The sequence below is a fragment of the Balearica regulorum genome, chromosome 2 (assembly GCF_011004875.1).
Source record: "Balearica regulorum gibbericeps isolate bBalReg1 chromosome 2, bBalReg1.pri, whole genome shotgun sequence".
In the NCBI taxonomy this organism is placed as follows: domain Eukaryota; kingdom Metazoa; phylum Chordata; class Aves; order Gruiformes; family Gruidae; genus Balearica; species Balearica regulorum.
The window spans coordinates 31,840,460-31,866,603 of NC_046185.1; the positions used below are offsets into that span (position 1 = coordinate 31,840,460).

Consider the following 26,144-nt stretch of genomic DNA (forward strand, 5'->3'; position numbering starts at 1 on the left):
TTCCAAGATGACAATATCCTTCAAAATTGATGTGTCACAGGTTTCACATTTAGAAGAACGAACACTAGGTCCCAGGGAAACAAGAACAGGATTGCCAACACCCTGTGGTATTTGTCAATACTTGAGTGGGAAACTGTAGCAGGGGTCCTGACATATGGTGCTTATAGACACAGTGATGAGAGAAAATAACTTCACTGAAGAATTTTGCAAGCACATGTTTGTTTTAATGTGTGAAGATGAAATTAGTAACTTACTCCTCAACACAAAAAATACCCTGCAAAGAAGAAGGACTTAACTGAGCTGCTGTAGTGAAGCAAAACTAATAAAGGGCCAAAAATATGTTTCAACTTCTCCTTTTTTCTTTTTTTTTTGTGAGTAAACAAACCACAGGTTAAAGAGCGCATTCTCCAGATGGTGAGAAAGAAGCAAAGGAGTTGTTAGGTGTGAGGGAAGTCCTCTGGGGAGCAGCAGGCAAACTTCAGTGCACTTTGGGTCAGGGTCTTCATCAGAAGTGCCCCAGGGGTTTGAAGCCTGGTATTTACCAGAAGTAAAAACACCAAGAAAAATTGAAGTAGGAAGGAATCTGTTGTAATGAGCCTCTGTGGGAAGAAAAAGTCTTGTGTGTCTAGTATATGCCTGGAAGCTATATTTGATTGACTGTACTAAAAATAGCTCTACTTTTCCACCTTGGTCTGCACTGGAGGAAGTCTGAAGTATTTTAGGTGGAGAATTTGCGTGAAACTCCAAAATATGGCCCATCACAAACAGTGCTGGAAGGCTCCCTCTGAATCACTGTGGAGCAGGAGTACAGCAAAGCCTTCTCACCCAAGGGGGAGGAATCATGTGGCCACTGTGAGATAGCCAGGGACTTCATTGCCATAAATGTCCTAAGGCAGCTTTCCTAACAGCAAAATGCTTTTCCCCCATGTTTTGTGACCGTGACGCTTTACATGCTTGAAGTTAGTCTTGGTACCAAACCAAGCCCTCCATCCCTTAGTAAATGCTACATGAACTGGATCCAGCCAGATGCTTTAAGGGTTGAGTGCCCATCTCACGGTGGGTTGCAGCAGGGCTGTTCCCATGTTCACGGTCTGAGTGGTTGTGAGGCAGCGCTGCCCTCAGATGCACCACTGCTGCATTTTGTGGGGGAGGAGGACACAGCGCCTCCCTTGCAGCACTTCCAGGATCCACTGAACGAAGGAAAACAATCGTCAGGAAGGAGCCAGTTGAGTATTGTTCTTTTGTCATCTAAAAGCATATCAGGAAATCACGTGGAAAGCCAACTAGTGGTTCACAACAGCTGACTTTTAATTCTTCAAAAGCCTTTGCAGACTCTTTCTTGCTTCATTAGAAGTGTAAAGGGAGGGATACAGCGGAGCAGAGTTTGTTTTAACCATTACATTATATTTACCCTTTTCAGGTCAGGACAAGAGCAGCTATATTAAAAAGCTCTTCTAACCTCCGGGCTGTTATCTCCAGAGATGTACTCTGGATATTAGGGATATTAGCTATGTGAAATGGAACTAGTGAGCAAATGACCATAAAATACAATGTATTGATTGTAATGGGAGATTTCACACTGTTGACTGGTAATGAGCCTTTTTTTTTCTTTCTTTTTTACAGAGGCTTAGTTCGATGTCTTACAAGTCTCGAGAGGAAGATCCATCTCTTACAGAAGATGAGGTAGGTTTCTTGCATGAAATTCAATAACTAACTAGAGACCTTTTTTCAGGCAGAAATTAGCATAAGCTTTGCATGATTAAGCAGGATCTAAGAAAGGTGAAATTATCTGAAGGGAAAAATGAAAGCCAAAGTTTCTCTGCACAGAGTTTGTACTGCCACACTCCTAAAATCAGAAGCATCTAGCGTATGGCTATATCAGGCCCGTAGGTTAAAAAGTGGTGTGAGAAAGTAACAGGAGGCCACAACTAGCTGATCATTAGGGCAGCTTCTTGATTTGGATGACGAGCTCTACTTCAGAAGCATAATCGGCAGCCTTTGGAAACATGCTCCACCTTCCCCATGCAAAGTGTTTGGGGCTCTGGAAAATAAACGGAAGCATAATAAAAGCACTGGAACATAAACCATTCTTTAAAATGTCTGTTAGTCAAATAAATTGAGGAGCTTGAAACAAAGGCAGAAAAGTTAAACAGAAATAAGGTTGCTTGTGATCATCTCCAATACACCCGTGCAATTTATAAATACGTTCTCCAGACATGAAAGTAAACATAAACTTGGCAATGAGCTGAGCAAACTAATGCTTTCTGCTGGGAGAAGTGCTCCCAGACATTAATGAATAAATTGATCCTTGAACTGGGTTCATGTAATTTAATGCTGGAAAGGGTTGAAGTATGGATGAGCAAAAAAGCCATTTTTGTTTGGTTGGCTGACATCAGTAAAGAGTAAAAGAAGTATATTGCCACCTGCAATGGGATGTCTCTCTTTATAAAACAAAAAAAATTAAAAAAATACAGAATTAACAGAAGTGATCTGGGTCATCTGCATCAGTTAGTGCTGCTTAATGGTAACGGACATTTTCATGCCAATATACTATTTTAATTGGATTGAAATAAATCCGGAGTGGCTTTGCATGCTTGGGAAAGACTTTAACAGAAGAGCTACGCTGCTATTGCGATATTAGGTACGAGAGAAGCAGTGCAGGGAATTTCATGTGTCTGCCCTGTGCAAGGGGTAGTACCCACTTGGACTGGGAGAGGGCTGGTAAGAGTGGCTCCTTGCACTCGGTGCCAGCCCCGGCAAGCCCTGGGTGGAGGGACATCTGTGGACGTGGGCTTCTCCTTCACCTCTTCATTAAGGGCCACCTTCATGCACTTGTTTAAGCATACCACCTCCTCAGAGGGGATTTTCAGAGCTAGGAGTGAGACTCTGGCTCCCTCTCTTGTGTCTATAGTAGCTGGGAGGTTTCAGTCTCTAGTCTTAAGTTCTGATACGCAGTGACTGAGATGCAGCTCCTCTTTTTAGGCAGAGTTTAGTCAACAGACCAGACCTAGCATATCAAGACGGGCACTGACTATTTGCTATTTTCTGGTGTAGGTAATTTATCTCCTGATTTTTAGTGTTCTCTTCTATGACTTGGTGCCTCCTTGGGCCTGCCAAATAACTACTCTCCTATCGGGGTGTTTCTAAAAGCAGAAAAGTAGCTGCTATCATTACTACGACTACTACTACTACTACTACTACAGATAATAATTTTTAAACCCCAAAGGATCAGACAGCATCCTTCTCCTACATTACAGCAGCTAAACCTGATCATCCCTTTGATGGCTGTCTCCCCATTGAGCCCAAGCTGGCTCCAGGACCATAGCAAAACTTGCAAGAGCTCCTGCTCACAAAGCCAGTCCCTTTTATCCCGGGTCTAATTTGCCTGCAGGGGATTTACGTTCAAAGAATTTTTACATTTATAAACTTCTTTTATAAATCATTTTACAAAGCATTCTTTTTTGAAAGAAAATCAATTAAGAAAGGATTTGTAGAAAGGATATGTTTTTATTAGAAGATCTTAAGTAACCGACATCCTTGTGGTGGAAGGGGTACAAACTGCTACACAAGCTTTATGCCATGCTTAAATACTCAGCAGGTGTCTCCTTTTCGTAGATCTCAGCCATGTACTCGTCGGTGAGTAAGCCGGGACAGGCCATCAAGGCACTAGATTCTCCTTACACCTGTATTCAAGAAATTACATCTCAGAGGTCCCCGTCTATTTGCAGTGGCCTCTATGCAAGCGTGAAGGACTTTGAAAACCCCCTAAATACTACCACTGTGCCTCAGTCAGCGGACAGACCAAACGGGGAGCTGGAGCCTGACTACGAAGCTATCCAGGCAGTGAGCCAAGAAGAGGACAGGACCTTGTCTGTGCCTAACACAAACCACACTGCTCTTTCAGGAGAGAATGACTATGAGAGCATAGGGGACTTGCAGCACCACAGGGATTTCACCAGACTTTAACTACTCCGGCAGGCAGATTTCTCCGCTGGTATTTTCAAAGGAACATGTGAAACATGGGAGAGGGAAGTGCTTCTCCTTTTGAGGAACAAAGCTAAGAGAACAAAACTTGTGAAGAAGCAGCGTATGTTTCAGCTGGGGTGTGATACCTGCTAGGTTATTCTGGGCAGTGGATGGGAGGCTCACGGGAAAGGGTTCGTCAGGTCGGAATGACCACCAGGACAATGTAAAGGCTGCTTCATTGTTAGCTCCAAGATGACCAGAATTTGGGAAGGAGTGCTATGCTTGTCGTCCTGATAGGATTACATACCAAAAAGACTGCCTTTACACAAAGCTAGCTTTTAATTTTAAGAGATTATTTTATGTCATTTGCCTCAGAGTATTTTTCAAGCATCATTTTTCATTCAAGTTTGGGTATCCACAATGTTGAGCAAATCATGGATCACTGTACCTCAACTCAGACTTATTTTGCAGGGCTGGGGAAGGCGTGCTCACCTCTGTGTCTTTTGGGGAGCTCTGTCCACATTCATTGCAACTAAAGTGCAAACAACAACTTCACAAGGGACCTACTCCAAATGTACTTGAAATTATTATTGGCTTTTTCTTTTTTTTTTTAATGTCAAGGGCTGTAGAATGTGACTTGTGATATTTGAGGTGTGTACTGGTATTTGTAGGTTTTTTGTTTGATTTTTTTTGTGAAATACCACTTTAAAATGGCAAGTGACACCCTTAGCATTCTTGTACCATTCCCCTCACGCACACATATACCTACGCATACACACACCCCAGACAATTGTCATATTGCGAAAAGCTGTGCAAATGAATGCACTGGCATAATGTTTAGTCTAACCTTAATAGTGTTGAGTCATTTTTTGAAGAATTTTGCCCTTTTTTAAGACTTAAAATATTTAAATATGTTTGTCTAGTTTATTATATAGGAAAATTTAGATACTGTGTTGAGTGGATATTTTTTATTTTTACAATGTAATTTTCATCTTCAAAGTTTTTGTAGATTAACTTACTGTCTTATGTAACAGGAGGAATCCCATTTGTTGTTTGGGCTTTATTTGTTTGGGGTTTTTTTTTCCCCCCTATTTCTGAAGTATGTAAATGAACAATTGCCTTTTTTTTTTAATCTTCTTGAGCAGGGATGTGGAACACACCTTGCTGTTTTTAAGTTCAAAATAGTGGAGTCTATGTAAAAGAACACTGCCAAAGGGCAAAAAAGAGGCAGAAGAAACAGTGGGATTTAGTCTGGGATAGCCACTGGTCCTTCTTGTTCCGCTTTCTAAAAGGAGGAGGAGGGTGACCAAGAACTTCTTGGGGCTCTGACAAAAAGCCACTGGCTTTTCAAAGATACCAAGTTATTCTGTTACTATTAAAAACAAAGTACAGTGCTTGGATGGAATAAGTAGGTACTGGGTTGATACTTTTGTTTTCTTCAAGAACAGTATTATGAATAGTACAATAGTACAAGAATAGTCCAACAGTAGAGAACTGGCATTGTGTGATGTGCATTTGTACACAGTTTTGTGTACACATATGCATATATCCCCATGTATATAAGCATGCACATGTAATTTGGACACAAGTATAAATTATGGTCCAAACTTGGTAACATTCAAATACATTCACATACATAGTATCTGGCATGTGCTTGAAGAGTAGTTTATTTTTAATTTGAAATAAACAGTACATGAACAGAGGTTGGCTTATTCCATAGTAGCCAAAACAGGTTTAGTTTCAGTTCAGTTGGTACTGGGGTTTGATATACCAGATTGAGTCTCCTTCTCAGATCGCTGGCCAGCGCTCAACATTACTTGGTACTATAAAGAGCAAACACAGATCTGGTTACAAGTGTACTGATTTATGGGCTTCGCCTGTAAGCAGAACAGCTCTGAGGAGCAGTGCAAGTGTGCAGTCAAACTCTGCCCGCAGGGTGATTCAAACTTCATGGATCCCAACCTCATGTGACGGTGCAGCACGCTTGATCTATGACTCTCTTCCTTTAAGGAGACGCAGTTCAGACCAGTCTACATCCATCTTGTTCTTGACCATGCTGCCATGCTTCCACAGCTGCAGCAAACCCTTTGCTTCCACTTCACTGCAGTGCTTTTTAAAGCTGACTTTGGTCTTCCTTTCTGGAGTTTTTCCCTCAGAATAAGTTTCTATTTCTGTTCCCTTGAATGTGAATTCATGAAGTTCGCCTTTGACTGTTCTCTCCTTCTACTTCACACAGTTTAAGGCCAAAGATAAGATGCACCATGTTTCAGAAGATCTGTTGTGCTAAGTCTGGAGAATTTCTGAAGTCTATGTGTTTGCTGTCTGTTCCTTGCTCAGGGGTACGGGTTTATATATGTAGTCCTTAGTCTGACTCCTGCAACTTAGTGGCAGGCATACCTCAACTCCTGAAATTCCCAAATACATCTCAACATGTAGTTATCCCTTAAGGATTGTCTTACTCATTACATGGATGACTGCTTCTGGAGAAACAGTAGCAACATGAGATTTGTCAGGTTCACCAGATTCAATTTCAAGACCAGTTTAAATATAAGAGATAATGCCAGTTAACGACAGCAAAGAGTAACACTGAACTCTTGACTGTAAAATGTTAAGGTGCAAAAGAAGAAAATCAAATATCACTCTAGACGTGTCCCCATCAAGATCAGCAAGTCAAAGGAAGGAGGAGGGCTGCCCGGTTGCTCTTTGCGGTCTTTCAGAGCAGAATCAAGAGCACTGGTGTAGAAGAAGGGACACAAGACTCAGCTCCTTACTTCCTTCCTTTCCCCCATTCTGACAGCTGCTCCTTGAGACCCCCAGGCTTCCCTTTTCCACAGTGAAATCCCTCCCCCTCTCTTTTTTCTTTTGTTTCTATTTTTAACCTGCCTCATACAGCCTCGCACTGGGAGCTGGTACTATGTCTGTACTGTGGTGCTGGCACATGCCTTCCCATTTAAATGACTCTCAGGCTGGCCAGAACCTTTTCATTGTCCACCAGACCCTCAGCCTGGTGGGGAAGGAGCTCAGATTTTGGATTGCTGGTTGTGGGATGTGTACCTGCCCTCAGCCGTGGAGATCCCTGCACACTGAACTCTTTGAGAGCTGCAAAAAGGAATTGCCCTCCTGAACAGGGACACACAGGGGAGTCCGTAACTCCCCTACAATCTCCATTATATAGTCTAATGCTAAAGAAAAATGTTTTAGAATTCAATCCAAGGTTCTTAAGTGAATAATTACATCTCTTGACAAAGAATCAAGCTTCTGTTTTAGTTCCCTCTTCCCAGAAGTAAGATCTGTTCCTTTACAGCTGTTGCCAATGCTTTCTTTTCACTAATATATTGGATAGAAAGATTTTTTCCAACGGTAATCCCCAAATAGATTCATCTGACTGTAAAGAAAAGCGAGTCTCTTCTGCTTGTCTCTTCATTGCTATTTTTTTCCTTTTTTCACCATATCCATAAATAAAATTTCAACATCAAAACTGGTGTATTTGTTGTTACCTGGTGATCTTTTCTGGGGAAGCTTCATGGTCTGTTTCTTTGCCTCCATTTTTTGGCACAAGTATATAATAAGATCTCACAATAAATTGCCACAGTAAGGCTGAGACAAGCTGTAATGTGTGCAGAACTGCACTAGTGAAAGGTCTTTTCTGATTTCCTTCTGGGAACTTGTAGAAATAGGAAATGCAGTTTGGACGTCTCTTCCATGAATCTGCATCTCCTGTGGGATTTGTTCTCACCACATACCTAAACCAGTGCTAACCCCATACATAAACCAGTTGCCCCTTTCTACCATGAATGCAGAATTGCTTTCTCAGTCACAGAGAGAAATAGATTCTTTACAGATATCAGTAGCACAGGCGTGTACCTAATTACCATGGTCAGATCAGTTATAGTGCCTTTTCTACTAAGTAGCTAGTACTTCCATACTCTTTTCCATACTTTGTGTGTTTAACTCAAAAGTACAAAGGAACAACCCCAACATTTACTTGTCTAAGTTGGAAACAGCTTTATAGAGACACATTAAATGTACTGGACCTCAATTAGCCCTACAATAGCAATAGTCTCACAAACATTCTTTAAAAAGCCCAGTAATGTAGCTACGATGACTAAGCTTTGCAATAAGAATTATCAGTCTTCTTTTGAAGAACCTAAGTTTTTCAACAGTGAGCATTCAGGGAGGTGGTGGTCTTTGTCCTTGTCAGCTGTGAACAGTTAGTTGCTTCAGTCTATTAATATCAATTGCAGACTTGCTTATATGTAGCAGTATTCATGGGGTGAGGGATGACTAGGTGTGGGGATTCATATTCATGAGTCACCCAGAGCTGGACCATTCCCCACAGTAGCAGCTGGCTGAGGACCAGCTGCCTTGTTCTCTAAGCCCTCATCTATCGTGCCTTCAGGGAATCCATCCTGCAGGGATTCTTCTGGGCTGCGTGCTTCTCCATGGCTCCCTGAACAGCTCCTGTCCACTGTCTTGATCACAATTCTGTATACGCGGTGCTCTCTGTTCAACCTTTCAATGGTGCTTTTATAAGATGCTGGATAAATGGTTTCAATGTGCTTTCTGAAAGCTGATGTGTAAAGCTGTGACACAGAGTGCTCTCTCTAGTATTGTCTACTTCCCAGAACTTAGCGTTAACTGTGTTACTCTGACTACAAAAGACTGACAGCGCTGCCCTGTCTCTCGTTCATCCCACACACAACCAGACTGGAGTCATCACATGTAACAGGCCTAGGTTGGGCCACACATGTTTAAAAGCAGCCACTGAGGCCAAGTGCCTTGGCTTGAATGCAGAGACATGGCTCTCATCTGTGCAGTGTAGGATTGGAAACATGGTAGAGCCCAGCTCAAGGGCTTTTTTCTGTCTCCTATTGTGCATATACATTTGTTTGCAATATGACTGTAAGAAGTTTGTTTCTGCAACAAACATGTTAATTTGGGCCACACTCCAATGAGGGACTTTTGCTGTTAGGCAAATTACCAGTTATTTCAGACAAGTGTTATTTATTTAGGTTGGAACATGCCTGAATAAGGCTATTACGTGCCTCACAAATAACGTGGGGTGTGTAGTCTACTGCAAAACAGGAGAATGCAGAAAGATGCTCAGTCTGACAGATGTTCCTGTGGTGGTGTGCTGAAGACTTTCAGTGGCAGGTCTCTTCCTGGGAACAGGGAGCATAATTGCAATTAATACGATTTCATACTCTGGTGCTGAAGTTGATTTATAGCATATCTTTTGGGATGGTCATGGCTGAAGACATTGCTAGAGAAGATTTCAGCGTCCAAAAAAAAATTCATAAGAAAGTATTTTTATATCCCTTGCTAGCTAGCAACATATGTTGAAGATTATGCTAAAGATAAATGCTATGGATGGAACATCACGGAAATAAAAACACAGGGTTCCCTTTCTTCAAGGAGAGGGAACCCCCTTTGGTTGGGCCAGTATGGAAGATCCCAGGCTTACAGAAAGTATTAAAACAGTGGAAGTATTAAACAAATTAATTGCCTATGTGGTAATTTTCCAGGAGTGCATTAGGATATCGCATATACTAGACACTGTTCTTTTCCTGGGGACAACAGAAAGACAAAAGCTTATTTTTAATAGAAGGTCCCCACTGATTAATTGATAAGACTTACTTTACATGTAAGCCAAAGGTCAGCAAATGTCTATACAGTGTAGATATACTTAAGCTAACTCAAAATAAACCCGCTCAGGCATCGTAAGCAGAATCACTAGAACAATTTAATGCTCTACTTGGTCTGACCTGCTCACATAGCTAACTCCAGCACCCCAATTTCCATAGCAAATGGATTATCTTTGTATTACATACCCATTGGCTTGTGCCCAGTCTATAGATAACTTCTGTTTTTTTCAAGCTGTGAGGTTTTGTTTCTGGAGGTCTTCAGTTTCAAACTGGCCAGAAGGACAGTCACTACAAACATGATAGCAAAGTGCCTAAAGATGTTTCTGTAAAGGTAAAGATGCTCACTGTTACTGCACAACAACTTGTCTACTGTATGTGGTACTCTCTTGCCATACACATTCCTAAATATTGGCTTTCATTTGTGATGTTCATTTATTGTTATAATAGCACAGTCTGACAAGGTTTCTGTCTCTGCAAATTCATTGTCTAATTTTAACTAGCATATGTTTGTTACAGAAAATATAAAATTAGCTTCTTTGTTCAGTTTAGAGGGCAGCTATGATATTTCTTAAGAGTTTCTACAATGCAACAACCTGCTTAGATGATTTGTCAAGTATGTTATCACTTGACTTCAAAATGCTTCATTTGGGATTTCAGAATGCCTCCCGTTCACTACAAGACAATGTTACCAACTCTTGTAATTTTAATCTTGTAATATTGGCAAGGGGGTTTTAAACCTTACAAATCTTATTACTTTAAAAAAAAAAGACAGTGCTGATGTTTTGACTTCCTAATATCTACAAAGAGACTCTCATATTTTAACTTTCAGCATAGGTTGGGTTTGGACTACCCTCTTATTTATGGAACTGCTCCTCTCTGCCATGTTCAGCCATCACCATCTGAGTATCTTTTTTGACCTTGATGAAATATGGCAACTGTCCAGAGGGCACAGAAACTGCATCACACAACGCTTCTGAATGGGATGTTTTAAATTTGCCTGTGAGATTGAGGCACCTGGGCCTAAGTTGGAAAATTGGGGAAATCACATCCTGTCTTGCAGACTGCTGTGGAGGTCTTTGCTTTCTTTCAAGGAAAGAAGTTCTGTAGCTTGCAAGCACTCAACTGACATGGAAAGATGTATGTAAGAGGTGAACTAGCACAATGCTTAAGTGTATTAGTAAAATACCACCTAAGAGCACAAGAACTTTCTCATATGTCTGGGGATACTGGAATTTGGACTTTATCTCTGAGGCTATTTGAGAATGGTCACGTAACCAGTCTCCTCAGAACACCTAACAGCACACAAGTCTTTGAGTGAGCATCTGGATCACTCTGGTGGCTCCTGAGTTGCCACACATGCCACCTTCATAATTTCCAGCAGGGCCTGTCTTGTCTCTGTGGTTATGGCTACTTAGGAATGGCCCTTTGCTTCACAGTCCTGACCCCTTTAACTTACGAAGGGGGAATATGAGCTGCTTCTCCTCAGTCTGACTAGTCTTTCTAGGTGAAAGTGTGCTAAAAACCCACCTGCAAACCCAGAAAAGAGCATTTACCGTTGGGGCAAGACACGTATAGCCCACTGCAGCAGCTAGGAAGAGGGAGGTAAAAGGAACAATAGCTAAGTTTCATTTGCACTTCACCCATGTCACAGACTACCTGTTTGGAAAGATTTTTACAGTAGAAGAGGTTGCAGTTAAGGGATGAGTTGCCAAGAATCTCACAGGAGGTGGATGGAATTGTTTATTCTTCTCAGTATGCCCTATACCCAAAGAGGCAGAGGCAAGTCCTCTCTGCCCCACCATCATGCAGTTTGCTGATGCTTTATCAAGCCTCCACATCAACAGAAATTAGATTAATAAATAAATTCTAAATACAGGTTTTTGTTCTATCATAAACCCAAAATGAACAAATGTAGATGCACTAATGTAACTACCATGTGCAGATATGGACTTGCACAGATGGTTTTTAGAAAAAAACCCAACTCTGGATTATTTTACTTAAATAGAATTAGCTGCATGAGACAAGAGTGCACGATTGGACCCTAAGACAGAGTTTAGAAGATGTTTGGTTTGGTGCTATGTATTTTTGTTCGTATTTTCAGTGACGTATATTTTCTTTCTTTTATGTTAGTGAATTGATATGACTTCCACAGGAACAACAAAAAATAGTCTGGTATATGGATAATTATCTCTAATAGCTATTATTAAAATCATGTCTCAGTAGGAGTCACTTTAAATTGGGTGCTATAGGAACTTCAGCATAAAATTGCTTTATATATGGAACATTGCATACTTAGAACATAGTGGATAAATATTTGTAATTACAGACACTTTCATTTATTTTATCCATTGTTTTATAATGGAAAAAATACTTATTGTGGGAATGGTTTTCTGGCAATGTTCTCTTACATAATGTTCTCGCAATAAACTGAGTTTTCTGGTCAGCCATTTGATTCTCTAGTCACTGATGCAGAACTGCAAAACATCCTCAAATCAGCATGAGATTCTGAAAAGAGAGGATAAGAACTGTCTCTGGCTATCTTAGTGTGGATACAGTTAAATACACTGTGTAGTTCAGATCTGTAGGCAGTGAGAGCAGTTCAAAAAAATGACTGTACTATATATACCTGGAGTCAGCGCATGCAGACGTCTGAGATGGCACTAGCTGAGGCTTGTTTGCTACATGATGGGTTATTTGGCTTGCTACCTGTTTGAAATCAATATAGTTTTATTAACACCACTGCAGACACTGAAATACCGTAGTTTTGCAGAATATATATTCCATAAATTGTAGCTTGACTGTAATTGCAGGGCTTATCCTACTGTTAGAGCAGTTCAGATCCAACACTAAGTTGCATTTTGTAAACTGATAAATGCCATGAAATTCCTCTCAATGTTTTGTAGTAGTATACACAAGTTGATGTAATTTAGTCATACCATTATTCCAAGAATCTTCATCTGATGTTTCTAGCCAATTCAGCTTTTGGCTGCTGAAAGCACAGTAGGTAATTATGGTTATTTACTGTAAATGTAGACAAGTTTTATGTAAATATTTCAGGGGGAAAAATGCTACATAAACATATGAGGCGGTTATCTAAAAGTAAGAACATAGGTCAATAATATAAAAGACAGGTTTTATTTATGTACAGTAGTATCCTAATATTTGTTTATATGCAGAAAAAAAATCTTAAGATTCTGTACTGTATTCTCTGAAAGCTTTTAAAAGAGGCTCTGCCATTTTCTCTGGTTAATATATTTGCAAATAACTTTTGAATTTACTGGTAATCCATGTAAATGATGTCAAATGGGAAACATGTTACATCGCAATGAAATGAGTTTAATTCAAAAATCCTGGCAAAAATCATTGGGTTGTAATCAATATAGAAATTCAACAGCCAGACAGAATAAAACACAATAAATAAGCTTCGTCTTTTGTTTTGTTTTAACCTGTGCCTCCTTTTGTTGTTTTCTTAACATATATTTTATTTAGTCCTTGTAGTCACTTCCTCCTGCAGGTCCTAAAATCCGCATTATTTGATAGAATTTTGTTTGTTCCGGGAATTTTGTGCTGATTTCATTATCTGACAAGAACTATTAAGTCATCTTTGTGATATATAGCACCTTACTCCTCCCAAAGCCACAATCCTTTCAAGATTCAAGCATACACAACACAGCACCAATTTTAAGTTGTCTCTAGACTACAGCAGAAACTCCCCTAAATATAGTGGCACTATGCTCTTTAACACTGGTAAGAATATTGTATTTGAGCCTTTGAATGTTCTGCAGTTTTCAGCATTTTTAAAGGTCTGCAATTATGGATTATCTTCTGAAATTGCCATGGCATTCGATTCCTTTTTCTTTGTGAAAGATGCTCTCCAAGTATTCCCCAGCCATTTGCTGCACTGCTCTGTCAATGGCAAGACTCTAATTTGTGTAAAAATACTTTGAGAACATTCTGAAACATTGCAGAGGCAGATGAATTAGGACCACAGCTGAATATGTAACACAGATTCTGCATTTAAGTCTAACAGAAGGAAACGTTTAAGCATGCCACTGGAGCAAGGCTTCTTTGTACCACTACTAGAGCATGAGGCTGAAATGGTACCTCGCCTGCTGGGACTCGCATTCTCCATGAGTTGCACCTTCTCCCTCATTATCTTCAATTACAGAGAAGAGGAGCTTTACCTATTTAATACCAAGTAGTTACTGATGAACAGGTTCCTGGCAAATTCACAGTGCAGTCACGGATTAGTTATGCTGAGCGGGAAGGCTGAAAAATTAAACTGGCACAGACAAATAGTATCTGTTCACTGTCAAGGTAACGGCTCTTTAATGTTTAATCTGGGTAAGTATATTTTAATACTAAAAGACATAAGGTTATAGGTCAAATAGGGGACTTGTAAAAATAAGAAAAATTGCATGTGAAAAATCATTCAGGTTCTGATAGTTTAAAAGAAGATTACTTTTTACTGAATGTGTTCATGGACCAAGAAGCTGCAAAATATGTAATTCGATAGAAATTTTTTATGAAGTAACTTGCTGAATACTACCCAATACAGGATGTTCTTCTGAAAAATGCATGCATTATTATTATCAAGAGAACTGTACCACAGATACTATTTTTTTTTTCATTCTTCATTCTAAACAGTTCCATAAAATAGTTCTATTGCAATGTCTAGCTTCAGGTTTGAGGCCAACCATGCAGAACTATAAGTGTGGCTGGTTGAAATACTGAACAATTTGCCCAGATTATGGCTAATCATGTAGCTGCGTGCACACACTTGGGAACAGAAAGGACGAGCATCTTTGTTCTTCACTGATCTTTGACATAGCTTAGAAGGAACCGGGAGCTGGGTATGCAATCAGGAGTATACTGCAGTGACACCTGGTGTTTAAAATAGAATTATTCCCTGTGAAGTGTGACTGTCAATTTATTTTTAATTGGGTACATATTCACTCAAAGACTCACAGTTCACCCTGTGTTCATGGAGCATAGCATTATATTGAACTAGAAAGCGTTGGAGCTAAAGAGTGGCTTGGCATTACTTGGTAGAAAATATATCTGACAGATTTGTTTCAAAAGCCCAGAATTGCGGTGACATGATCTTTCATGAATGGCTGTTCTTCCTAGCACTCTAGCTGACGAGACACTTTATCGCTACTTCTTCTCAGTTGGTTATTACACAAATGAGACTGACCCTTCATGTAACTCACAAAACTGGAATTTCCGTGGAGGGACTGACAGGCAAGAACATAGAACTGCCAGCGCAGGCAGCAACTAGGAATCCTGTGTGAGTCGTGGGGCTAGAAAGCATATTAGAGCTATAATAGATGCTTCTGAAATAGTCCCTGCTAAAGAGCTTATTGGCCAAAGTAGTCAAGGTCTGTATGTTTACAGATGTGACTGAAACAGAATGTAAATCCCATCATCTGTTAATGCAATTAAGGATTATTAGGATAACATAAGATAATAAGGATCGTTATTACAGCATTACAGGTTGCCACAAGATGAAGAAAAATTGAGGAAGATCTGGTAGCCATCTGTGTATTCAGACTGTTGAGAAGGTGGGTACTGCAGGGTACAAGAAACTCTACTGTTTGTGCCTGATGGGCTGGAAGAGCCGGGAGGGGAGGGAAAAGGACAGGAGACAGAACACGGTCAGGATTAATTTTCATTTCTAAGATTCCAAAGCTGAATCTATGATTAAAATGTCAGTCTTGAGTTCTGGCAGATATGCAGGGCAGCAAGCAGCCTCCATACAGATGTCTCAGAGTTCTGGGAGGTTTTGAGTTCAAAACAGTGACTTCAGCATTTAATAGCCCTGGCAAGTGTTAAGAGGAAAGCTTTGGCATCTGTTAAGGATCTCAAAAAAGGGGGGAGGGGGACTGTTGTCAAACGGTCTCCTTTTTTAACTCAGTTTCTCGCAGAAACTCAGTTTCTAGTGCTGTTCATTAAAGCTGCTGTTCCTACACCTGGAAAAAAAGAGAGATGAAGGACAGGGAGAGGATGAGGCTCTTCGTTTCGAACAACTGTTTACTTGTTGCATTCCCACCCCTAGGTTTTTGGCAGTACATTCTTAAGTGAAATAATTATTTGCTATGATTCCCAACTAGAGTTTGGTTTAGGCAGTAACAAAGGCTTTTTGGGCAATTGGGCTTAATCTAGAAACTGAGAACAATGCTCAGTGTTTCTTAAAAACAAACAATGTTCTTAGTGTTTGTTAAGGGTGGTTGGGGTTTTTTTGTCCTCTGGTGATATTTTGAGTTCTAGCATGTCTATTGTACACAGGCTGGAGTGCTCACTCTGGTTGTTTACAACAATTTCCCTTGTGTTGCTAGGCTTTTCCTCTATGAAACATAATTTTGTAGGCAACGTACAAAACAAGCCACAGTGTAAATAAACTGAGTATGTGTGAAAAGTGTTGGCTCAACACCCCTCAAAGTTGTCTCCAGCCCTAAAACCGTCATAAGAGCATGAAATACTCATGAAAAGTCAAAAGCACAGCAGGTACCAACTTAGATTCGATGTTAAAGGATTGTTTTATTGGTGCAAATCTGGAATTGAAAGGATTTCTCTAATTTCAGTGTCTACAGGATAGGCTCTGGTGGTTACCCAGATTTTGCTCTGGCTCTGCTGAGCTTACTGTTGCTACCAACATGATTCAGGCCACTGATTTTGGGGCTGGAGATTTTTTTGGTTGCAGTAGCTGGACACTGTTTTTGTGGGGCAGCCCTGCCTGGCTGGCCACATCTGTGAACTTATAGGGGATAGAAGCACTTTGTACCATTGTGCTTTCAAGTTCTACACAGAAGGCCTATCTGGCTCACCTGATCCACACCTGGGAGCGGCTTATGGTCATAAGACAAATCCAGTAGTTTGCTGACTTTTTTATTACACTTTCCTGGGAGAGGATTAAGCAATACGACAGCTCACTGTGATGTGTGTTCTTTGGAGAAACAAGCAAAGAGTGAAGCAACGGGGAGCACTCATTATCAGTTCCCTCAGCCTCAAAGATGGCTTGGTAGGTGGCTACAGCATAGCATCTCCCCAGCCATGTAATCCACCACACACACATCAGCACTTCCACCAGCCCAGTCCTGCACAGTGGTCCCCTCATCAGATTCCACTTCTGCAAGGAAAAGAAGTTTTGAGAACCATTTTCTGAAGGTTAAAAGGGGAAAAATATGTTTCCCAGCCACACAGAAGAGTGGGGACAATGCAGGACTGGAAGAGAAGAATCTCCTGGGGCTAACAGCACACTGTCAGTAAACCCATTATTAGTGGTGATGGTAGGCCACCTCCCACAACATATCCCACAGGTGGTTCCCAGGAACTAAACAAGGCAGTTTATGCAGATCTTGAGCTGCTCTTTTCTAGCTGCTCCCTGACTGCAGCTCTAGAGAACGGTTCTGCAGGTGGCACATGGATTCTGCATCATTAGCTCTGACCTGCTGCCAGGAATTGGGCTTCAAAGCACAGTGAAGTTGGTGCTTGTTAACTTAGTAAGCTGCACTGAAGAACTTTGTATTCTTGCTTCAGAAAGACCAAGATAAGATCAAGGACAGTTCATAAAGTGGTTCACAATGTGCACGTACAATTTACTGAATACTCCTGCACCCCCCCACTCCCCACAACTGTAATACTCGCCAGCAAGCACCGTTCCTTGGCTAGGACCACCCCTTGCTAGCCATTTTTCACTGTATAAAACACCTCCTGGAAGGTGCTGCAATGAACGCAGCCAATCTATGTACCAAATACAGTGCCAAAGAGGGTCAATCTGTGGCTGGACAAACCTACTGTGCAGGCAGTAAGGGAAGGACAAGTTGCACCTGATGCCAGTGTTGCTGTTTCCTCATTGGGTTTGCCTATGATGTCACACGGATTTGCACATGTTGTGCTGGGGGTCACATATCATTCTCATCTCTTCAACACCCACTCAAGCCTATAGCTTGTAGCCTAATCCTCCAGCCAGGTGAGCCACCCAGCCACTGGTGAGCAGCCAAACAAATCCAAGGCAAAACAAAATAGCAGTTTACTACAAGTACTGCTAGCACTGCTAGCAGAAAACTCCAGCTAGAATATCACTGAGGGATCCACATGTACTAAGGGCATCATACACAACCTTTTATCAGAAAAGCATTGTAGTGATTCTAAGCTGAACACTGGCAAGTCAGGAAAAGGCTGAGGTAAGGTTGCCTGTGCCACCTTAATTTGGCCTCCTTGTGTCCCTATGTCATTTAAAGTCTTTGATTACACTCACATGCTGTCTTTAACCACTAGCCTTTTGTTTGACCCAGTGCACAGAATGGACAATACTCACATAATGAACAGCTAGTCACTATTTTTTGCTTGCTGCTTAGCATGTGGCCCCATCCTTTGTTTATCACATGCTTCTCAAATCCTGCTATGAAAACCTAATTATTAAGTCCCTTGTTGGGTGCTTCTGTCCTGCCCATCATTAGAGCATTTGATTGTTTCATGAACATTAATGGCATTTATTTCCCTAACTCTATGGCATACTTATTATTTGGTGAGTGTGTGTGTGGTACAACAAAGCTGAATGCAATAATACTGAAAAAGATAGAAACAAGCATGCAAGGAAAAATTGTCCATGAGGGGGCCACACGCAAACTGCTAAATATCTTCAATTAGAAAAGTGTGGTCTAGAAGACGTCCTCAACCAGTCTACATGAAAAGGACTGCCTTATCCTGACCAGTGACAGCTGTAATTCTTCATATCTAGTGGGTGATCTCAAAAGAAAATTTGGTATGTGCATGCAAGTCTGTACCACAAGGGAGACTTAAGAGAAAAATCTTGCACAAAGTAGTATTTAAAAAAAATAATCCTTAGACCACTGAAGCATACAGTTATACTGTAAATTCTCCCTACTAGCTTCATGACCAAAATCAGAGGCCAGCAGACAGGAGCTTGTGTCATTCTCCTGTGTGCCCCTTTTCACAGAGTTGTCACATGCTCATCCCTACAAGCTTGGGGACAGCCACTGAAATCCTCACTGATGGCGACTGTACAGACACATTTTCATTTGTTGTCATAACCACACTGGTGTAAAAGTTAGCCAAGAAACACAGCTCTTGTGAATGGATGCCTCATCTCCTTCACACGCCAACATGTGCACCTTGTTCTCAGCGTTAGAGAAAAATCTGACTTGGATATGCCACCACAAACAAACAAGAACACTGTCATGTATTTAAGAGCTAGGAAATTTATTACAAGTCATTATTAAAACAGAATGACAAAGAAAGGTAATAACAAAGCTTATAAATTTCTCACTAGGATGGCTGCCACTGTCCCCAAGGTAAGAGCTGTCCCAACTTGAACACACACTCGGACTTCTTTGAGAGCAGTTTCTGAAAGCTCAGCAGTAGTCACTGCTGGAATTACCTCCCCCTGAATCTGAAAGGATTAGGCTGGCCCCAAAAATGGTTAAGTAACTAAGAGATGGTGTCTTGGTAGACTGTATGATCACACAAGCCATCCTTTCAATAGAAAGGAAGATCCCTTCCTATTTACCAATTGCTTAAGAGATGGTCAATAACACTGTCCAGTTTTCTGATGAGCTGGTGAAAAATTGTGTCAAGAACCTCTGAGAACTGGCAGCAGATTGCGTCAAGAAAGAGGTCAGCTGCACTGTGACACCCAACATTAGAAAGAATTAGGGCTGCTGCCACTGGGATTTCCCAAATAGAGTATGTAAATACACTATGTGGAACACAGGCAAGATAAATTCAAAACTTCAGTGACATCTCAAATTTTCTGGAAGGCTGCAACAGACCCTGTGTTTCCTAGAGGTGTCAGAGGCATTATGTGTACTGTGTGACTGATCTGCCCATGTGCTGGATATAGCTGATTTTGACCAAAAGAAGAGATGTTTTGTTTAACTCAAACCAGCATGGACTTTTTTGTGCATGTTTGTTCATGTTAGTATGGTTTCCTAACCATAATTCTAGTCATCTCCCTAAATGCATGCTGTAATTTAGTTATAATATGCACTTTTCCATTTCTGTGGAAAGCTAAGGGGGATGTTTTGCTTCTAGAGAGGAGGAAGCTTTCCAGGAAGGAATTGCAGTGAATTGCTCGAGGAAGCCATTGACTTGCCAACTGGCTTGCCAACCTGAGGATTTCAAAAGGGAAAGAGAAATAGAAATAGATTCCTCCTCTTTTCTTTACTCCTAAGTCTGAAAAAGGAAACTTCTACCACAGTGAGACATTGATTTTAAGTCTATCACTGAATCATTCTCCAATTTTTCAGTTGTAAGAGCTACTTAACTAGCAGTGACATAGTAAAAGAACTTTATTTCTCCAGGTACCACTTGGTGTGGTTAAAGAATACAGTAAAACTGAGACTAATTTGCTGTGAATGCTGGTGCACTAGACCATGAGGTTGTGTGTCAGTAGAAAGCTGCATGTGACACGCAGATTATAGGCTATTTTTTATTGTCAAACTCAATCCTTCATTCAAATGAATACATTGTCAGAACCCTAATTATTTCTGTTAGAAATGCTGCAGCTTGTTAAAAAGGAGGTATAAAGTCTTTCTCTGTAAATTCTTGATCATTGCATTACAATTCCAAGCCATTTGTGAAATATTCCATCATTTAATTTACAGCCTGTTTCTATGTGGGCTCTGATTACAGAATCATCAATCATTGTACAATATTAGCCCTGTGATGAACCATGCACTGGTTGTTATTTTTTAGCTTTGCCCCCAAAATAATGCCATTAGATTCTTCCTCATTATCTTCTGTTCCTTGTAATTGCTGACAGGCAAACTGGAAAATCTTGCCTTTTATTCAATCATCTTGCTCTTTTTCAGCAGTGGGAATTTTGGGCAGATTCAGTAACAATTGTTCTGGCTTCATCTAGTGCTACCAAGTTTCACAGACAGGTTTTAAAATTCTTCATCATCAAGCAAATGTTCTGTGCATGCATTGGAAGCTGCTTCCCTAATTGTAACTCTGAGCGGAATTTGAGTTTGATCAATGGAAAAATTTCAACAGGCCCAGCCCATTGGTACACATCTACATGCAAAACTTGTAGCTTAATTATGCTTTGAGGAAACAAATGAAAAATGCACCAAAATAATAACATTTCTTGCCATTGCTGGTATCTTCAGGCCAGGTCAGCGTACCAGAATCGAGGTGGCTGGAACATAATTAGAACTCAAGGATTAGAGGTCTGTATTTTTTTACCTTGGATGGAAATGCTGACAGTTTAAGACGTTTTAGCAACAACGTGACTTGTGCCAGAAGGTATGTGAATCTGTAAAGGTGATGCAATCCCAGTGGAGCACAGCCCAAAACAAGTACATGGAAACACTGGGTCTGGTAAGAGGAGCTGGAGGTGGCTGGGGGTCATGCTGCAGGTAAGTGGCTATGAGTACAAAACCAAAAGCCTTTTTTTTAACACTTTATAATAATATAAATCCCACTGAGCAAGCTTTACTACATCCCTAGGCAAGTAATGACACAGGGGCAACCTCACATTGCTGAGTGGCAGCTCAGACACTGCCTTTACTGAAAACTTGCCCTAGATTTAACAGCCCAAGGCTACGGTATCTTTCCCGCCCAACGTCATGAGCACCAGGTGGAAGCGATCACAGCTCAGGCTGATCTGGCACTTGGAGCGAGAGAGAAGTGACAGCAATTCTCCCAGGCAGGCTGCTACCGGTGAACATGTTCTTCATGGCTTATTGCTGTGAGTGTAGCACAGCACCGACATAGCTTTCCTGCAAGGTTTTTATGTCACCACCTTTGCTTTTGTGCTGCTGATCTCAGAGTGTGTTTTATGTACAGAAGCGAATGCCCTGGCTGATCCACTGGATACATCAGTGGGGAACTGTACCCCAAAAGACAGTCTAGGCCTTCAAAATGCAGGTAAAGATACTGAGTAGGACAGATCCTCAAAGATTTGCCTAGAAGCAGCCTCTGAAATACCATCAATAAATTATATCCTTTGCTATGCATGGACTGGAAATGCAACAGCCAAATTCTGAACTGGGAGCAACTTCCCTGTAGAGAAACTACCATCAAGGTCTATTTGGGGTTTTTTTCAGCATTACTTAATGCTTTCTACTTCCCTTACCTACTTTATGTCTATGTTGGTGGATCTGGATTTTCTGTGAACTGAGAGCTCTGAACACTTTTGCTTTTATTCTTTTGAGAAAGTAGGTTTAGTAAATTTCTTTAGTTTAATAACGAATTCACTGTGCTTATCCATCTTCTGAAACCAAAACCAGCTTTGGAAATTAACTGCTATTCTCCTGGAGCAATTAAAAGAGAAGTCTACAGCTCGACCTGGCAGCAACGCAAGGCTTTTGGTGTCTGTTTGCTTCCAGACATTTAATGTAGTATTTCTGAAGCGCTTATAATTTTCTGTTTCATACATCAGGATAAAATAATACTCCTTGTCTTAAGAAATTTTCGGGAAGGAGAAAGAGGCTGATCACAGTTCTTTGAGAAAAACTTAAAATTTGTCATTCCAGGATCCTGCTTCATTATAGAAGGTTGTGTTTGGTGCACTGACAGAAGTAATGTGATAAACATCAATCAATATAAGATTTTGTTTAGCCACATGGTATTTCTTGCTAACATGAATGAAAATAAACTCCAAATTGCAAATACTCCTTCAAAAAAGCTTAACTCCTGGTTTTACTTCTCTATTACTGCCTGGTTCTAGTTATTGAAATAAATGAGCAACATAAAGCCCTGTTTCCACGACGGATTTCTCTAAATGAATATATTTTCACGATTTAGGTGATGATAACGGTGATGCCCTGCTCCACCTGCAGTAAGAGAAATACACAAATGGAAGATCTTTTCGCACCTAGACCACCATACCATACTGCACCGCCATTACCCATTACAAAATCTTACCTGTGTGACTGTTTTGCAGTGAGTAGTATAAAACAGGGATAAATTTGCAAATAGTAGTTTTGTTTTTAAATGTAAGCTATTCAGAACCACTGAGCTCTGACTACACAAGAGCACTTTATCTGTGAAGTATCTTCATTTCAGAAAAGAAATAAATCGTAAAACTAGAGGCAAGAGCTTTAAAACCCAAATGTTCTAGTGGTCAGGAGTCCCTAGAGAAGACTAGTATAAAAGCAAGCCTCTGTAAGTGGCAATATACAGTGTGGCTCATGCCCATGACCTTAATTGGAAAATCAGAAATTAAGATGATAGATGTCTAATGTTTCTAGTTTTCACTGCGTGTATTTTGTGATGACATCATAAAAAATAAATACTGATCTATTTCTAGTATCTTTCTGAGTAACTCAGACAAAGCGAGGCATGTGTTTGGGGCAGAAAAAAGGTTATTTTATTATGTTGCAGTGGAATTGAGAGAAACCTTTATAAGAAAACAATACTGAACAGATGATTTGAGGAGAAATTATCCCAGTTTAAAAAGCATACCTGTCACAAATACTTCAGTCAGACTTAACATCTAAATGAGATCTGTATGTGTAACCTGCTAACTGGTGAAGAGGTGAATGGAGACATTGGCATGAAAAAATAAAAGAGGCTGCTGATCTGATGTCACCTAAGGTTTTACTGTTGCTCATTCTCTAATTCTTCTGATTCTTATGGCCAAGTGAGACACATGGCCACATCAGGACATGTAACTGGGACCTCCCTATTTTAAAACCACCAGCCTCTTCCTGCTCAGTTGAAGAACAATTTCTGTTAATCTTGCCTTGGGAGAGAAAGTTTTATTTGTTTCTACTGTGAAGAGGGAGATAATGCGTAGACATTTGCAATGTATTCACCCAAAATAAAATAAAATCAAAGAAGTGAAGGAGGGTTGCATTCAAGGATTAAAACCACAAACAAATGTGTTTATGTATCTCAAAGAACCAACATATGAGGAAAGAGAAGTTTTGAATTTAAACCCTTTTGAATGAGATGGAGAATCAAACAGCAATGGAAAGCAGAACTACTAAGGTATTATCCGTTCAAAGCCAAGAACACGCATGAAAATGACTACTAAATCCATTGTCACAAATGTCTTTGAGATCAGTGAAGCGGAGATATTTAGTGAGTTGGCATTGCTCAAAACCCACTAATCTCCATGAGCAGACTGAGATTCAAAGCAGACCAGAGAGCAACCCTTTGTTAATCATAATAAAGAATTTGCTGTATTCAAATGAAGTCACAGCAAAGTGGATGCGTGCCAGTGCAGCACCAGTGTTCCAAGAGAAAGGCAAGCTAGGAAATTATAGACCCTTCATCTCAATGTCTGCAATTTGCAAAATAAAGAGTACAACCGAGGAGTAAGTTTGCAAAATGCACGTGCAAACGGAGTATCATTCTCTGTAATCTACTTGCAGATAACTAGCAGGGATAGATGGTCTCAGTTAACTAATCTCCTTTTTGAAAGAACTATGCTACACTTATCAAACTTAAAATACTCAAAATAATAATTCATGTGACAGGCTGCTCACCTAATGCTCTGTGGCAGAAGAGGTTAATTCTCCTCTAAAATCAGTGTCTGTTATTCTGTAAGAAGGACTTCATGCTACTGTAGGAAAATGGTAATGTAGCTCCCAAGTTTGGGTTTTGCAGACAGCTGAACTTGTGACCAGCACGAGGGGCAATGTGACCACAGAAATAGAGACACAGAAAGAAAATGATCCAATTTTTTAACAAGAGCTGTATCAGGTAATCAGGTATCTTCAGGACGCTTACCTGTGACATGCGTAATTATCCCAAGCCTCCTTCACAAGGGTGTAATGTCAGTTTGATTACCTACTTCTGTCCCAGTAAAATGCCTGTTAAGAAGAATTGTGTTTAAGGGAAAATTGTGAGTAAATAAATACTAGAAACAAAATTCTTGGTTTCATCAATATCTCTGCTACCATTCACTGCCCTGGGGCTACTCTCCCATTCCTACTACTTGATCCCCCTGCCCCCTCTACTCCTCTTTTGCTGTCCTTCCTCTGTGACTATAGCCATTCTCTGCCGTTCCTTTTGCTCCCTCCCTGTGTTGCATTTCCCTGAGCTGCTTCCCTCTGCCTTTGTTTTCTGCTTTGAGACTGTGTTTATCTAAGTAACGTGTTCCAAATTACTGACACGGATGAGGCAGTAGATGCTTCATTAAACTGCATCTCAAGTAAAACTCATTATCTTGCCACCCACACTAGACTTCTGCATTCTGTTAGCACCTTTCGACCGAACACCTTTAATGCCAAGAGGAAGGAAAGCCTCCAGGACGACTCGGGTTGGCTTCTCCCTGTGCTCCCCTCTTTTCTCCGGCCCCCAGACTTCCATCACCCTGCTGCTCTGTTCCTCCCACAACAAAGCCTGGAGTAGCAGTTTATTCATGTATTTTTTAAAAAATAATGTTTATACACAAGTAAGTCTGTTCTATAAACACTGGAAAAGAGCCCTTTGTATTTAGTAACACTTTCAGTACCCTCAAGGTTTTCTTTATGCATACACAAATCATAGATTAAATACAACACACCTCTACCAAAGGAAGCCAGCAAAACAGAATAGCTGTAGTGTTTCTGAACAAAACCCAACCACTTAGAAACCAAAAATTAATTAAAAGAACTTAGAAATTCAAGCCAAAATGTAACACTTTAAAAAATCACACTTAAAACACCACTTCAAAATTCAGTTTTGCAATTTTGCTAGAACTTCCCTCCCAAAACAAAACCAAAGCCTGAACCACCAGCCAGAGAAATAAATGAGATTTAGTATTTGAAATTGAAGAGCTTTTGCTAGTTGCTGGGGGATTTGCTGCAGCTGAAGAACTAAACTTGCCACAGCAATTAGTTGCGACCTTGACTGCATTTTATTCAAAGTGTATTCTACCCAAACCCCACAATACGTTTAATATTACATGCTCACATTTGTATGATGTCTGTAAAACAGGTAACTGCTGGAGTACAAATTGTCCCAACCTAATTCAAGTCATGGATTCCCAGTTAATCAATTTTAGCTCAACAATCATGAGGTATGATTGAGTCAAGTTTGGGTTATTTTATGTATTCGCTGATTTCTGAGCTGTTTACTTGTATCCAAACTTTTTTTTTTTTTTCTCCACAGAGGAAGATTGCAAAGGTTTCATTCGGGTATTTTTTTTTAAGGAAGCTGACAGTCTTACACAACCCACCTCTTTCAGTAACGGGGGCTTTAAAATGTTTATTTATAACCAACTGTACAAGTGATTACTGCAGAGATCGTACCTCAGAAGGGAAACGGAGGGGGTTGAAGGAACGAGCGCTGCACAGGAGGGTGTGCTAGAGCCACGAGCGGAGCCAAGCCGCCCACCTCCGCCATCGCGTAGGAAATACGCAGTTACTAATAACGGCGGGACAGCACCCCGAGGGAGCCCAAGCCCGGCGCGTCCCCCTCCCTCGCGGGAGCCCAGGCGTTAACGCCTCCTCTTCCGAACGACCCGGCGATGCCGGGGGCGTCCCACTGCCCGCCCTCCCCACCGCCACAGACCGCGGCCCTGCGGGCGCCGCCGCCTTCCCCTCAGCGCGGCGGGCACCGCCCTCCCCTCAG

The 26,144-nt window shown here is 40.8% G+C and overlaps 1 protein-coding gene and 1 long non-coding RNA gene across 9 annotated transcripts in view; one reads left to right on the forward strand and one right to left on the reverse strand.

Moving 5' to 3' along the window:
- PAG1 (phosphoprotein membrane anchor with glycosphingolipid microdomains 1) overlaps positions 1-13,056 on the forward strand; it is a 115,489-nt gene extending 102,433 nt beyond the window's left edge. For all 7 annotated transcript variants that reach the window (XM_075743828.1, XM_075743826.1, XM_075743827.1 and 4 more), the window contains 2 exons: positions 1,624-1,683; positions 3,616-13,056. In XM_075743828.1, the coding sequence (XP_075599943.1) occupies positions 1,624-1,683; positions 3,616-3,966 (411 nt within the window). In that variant the 3' untranslated portion in view covers positions 3,967-13,056. The remainder of the gene's footprint in view (positions 1-1,623; positions 1,684-3,615) is intronic.
- LOC142600341 (uncharacterized) lies at positions 1,674-26,144 on the reverse strand. 2 transcript variants are annotated; one of them, XR_012833780.1, is made up of 3 exons: positions 25,485-26,144; positions 24,318-24,400; positions 1,674-2,041 (listed from the first exon to the last, which is right to left on the reverse strand). It is a non-coding gene; the product is annotated as an uncharacterized LOC142600341 (long non-coding RNA). The 2 variants fall into 2 exon arrangements; XR_012833779.1 differs by having other exon boundaries at positions 25,823-26,134.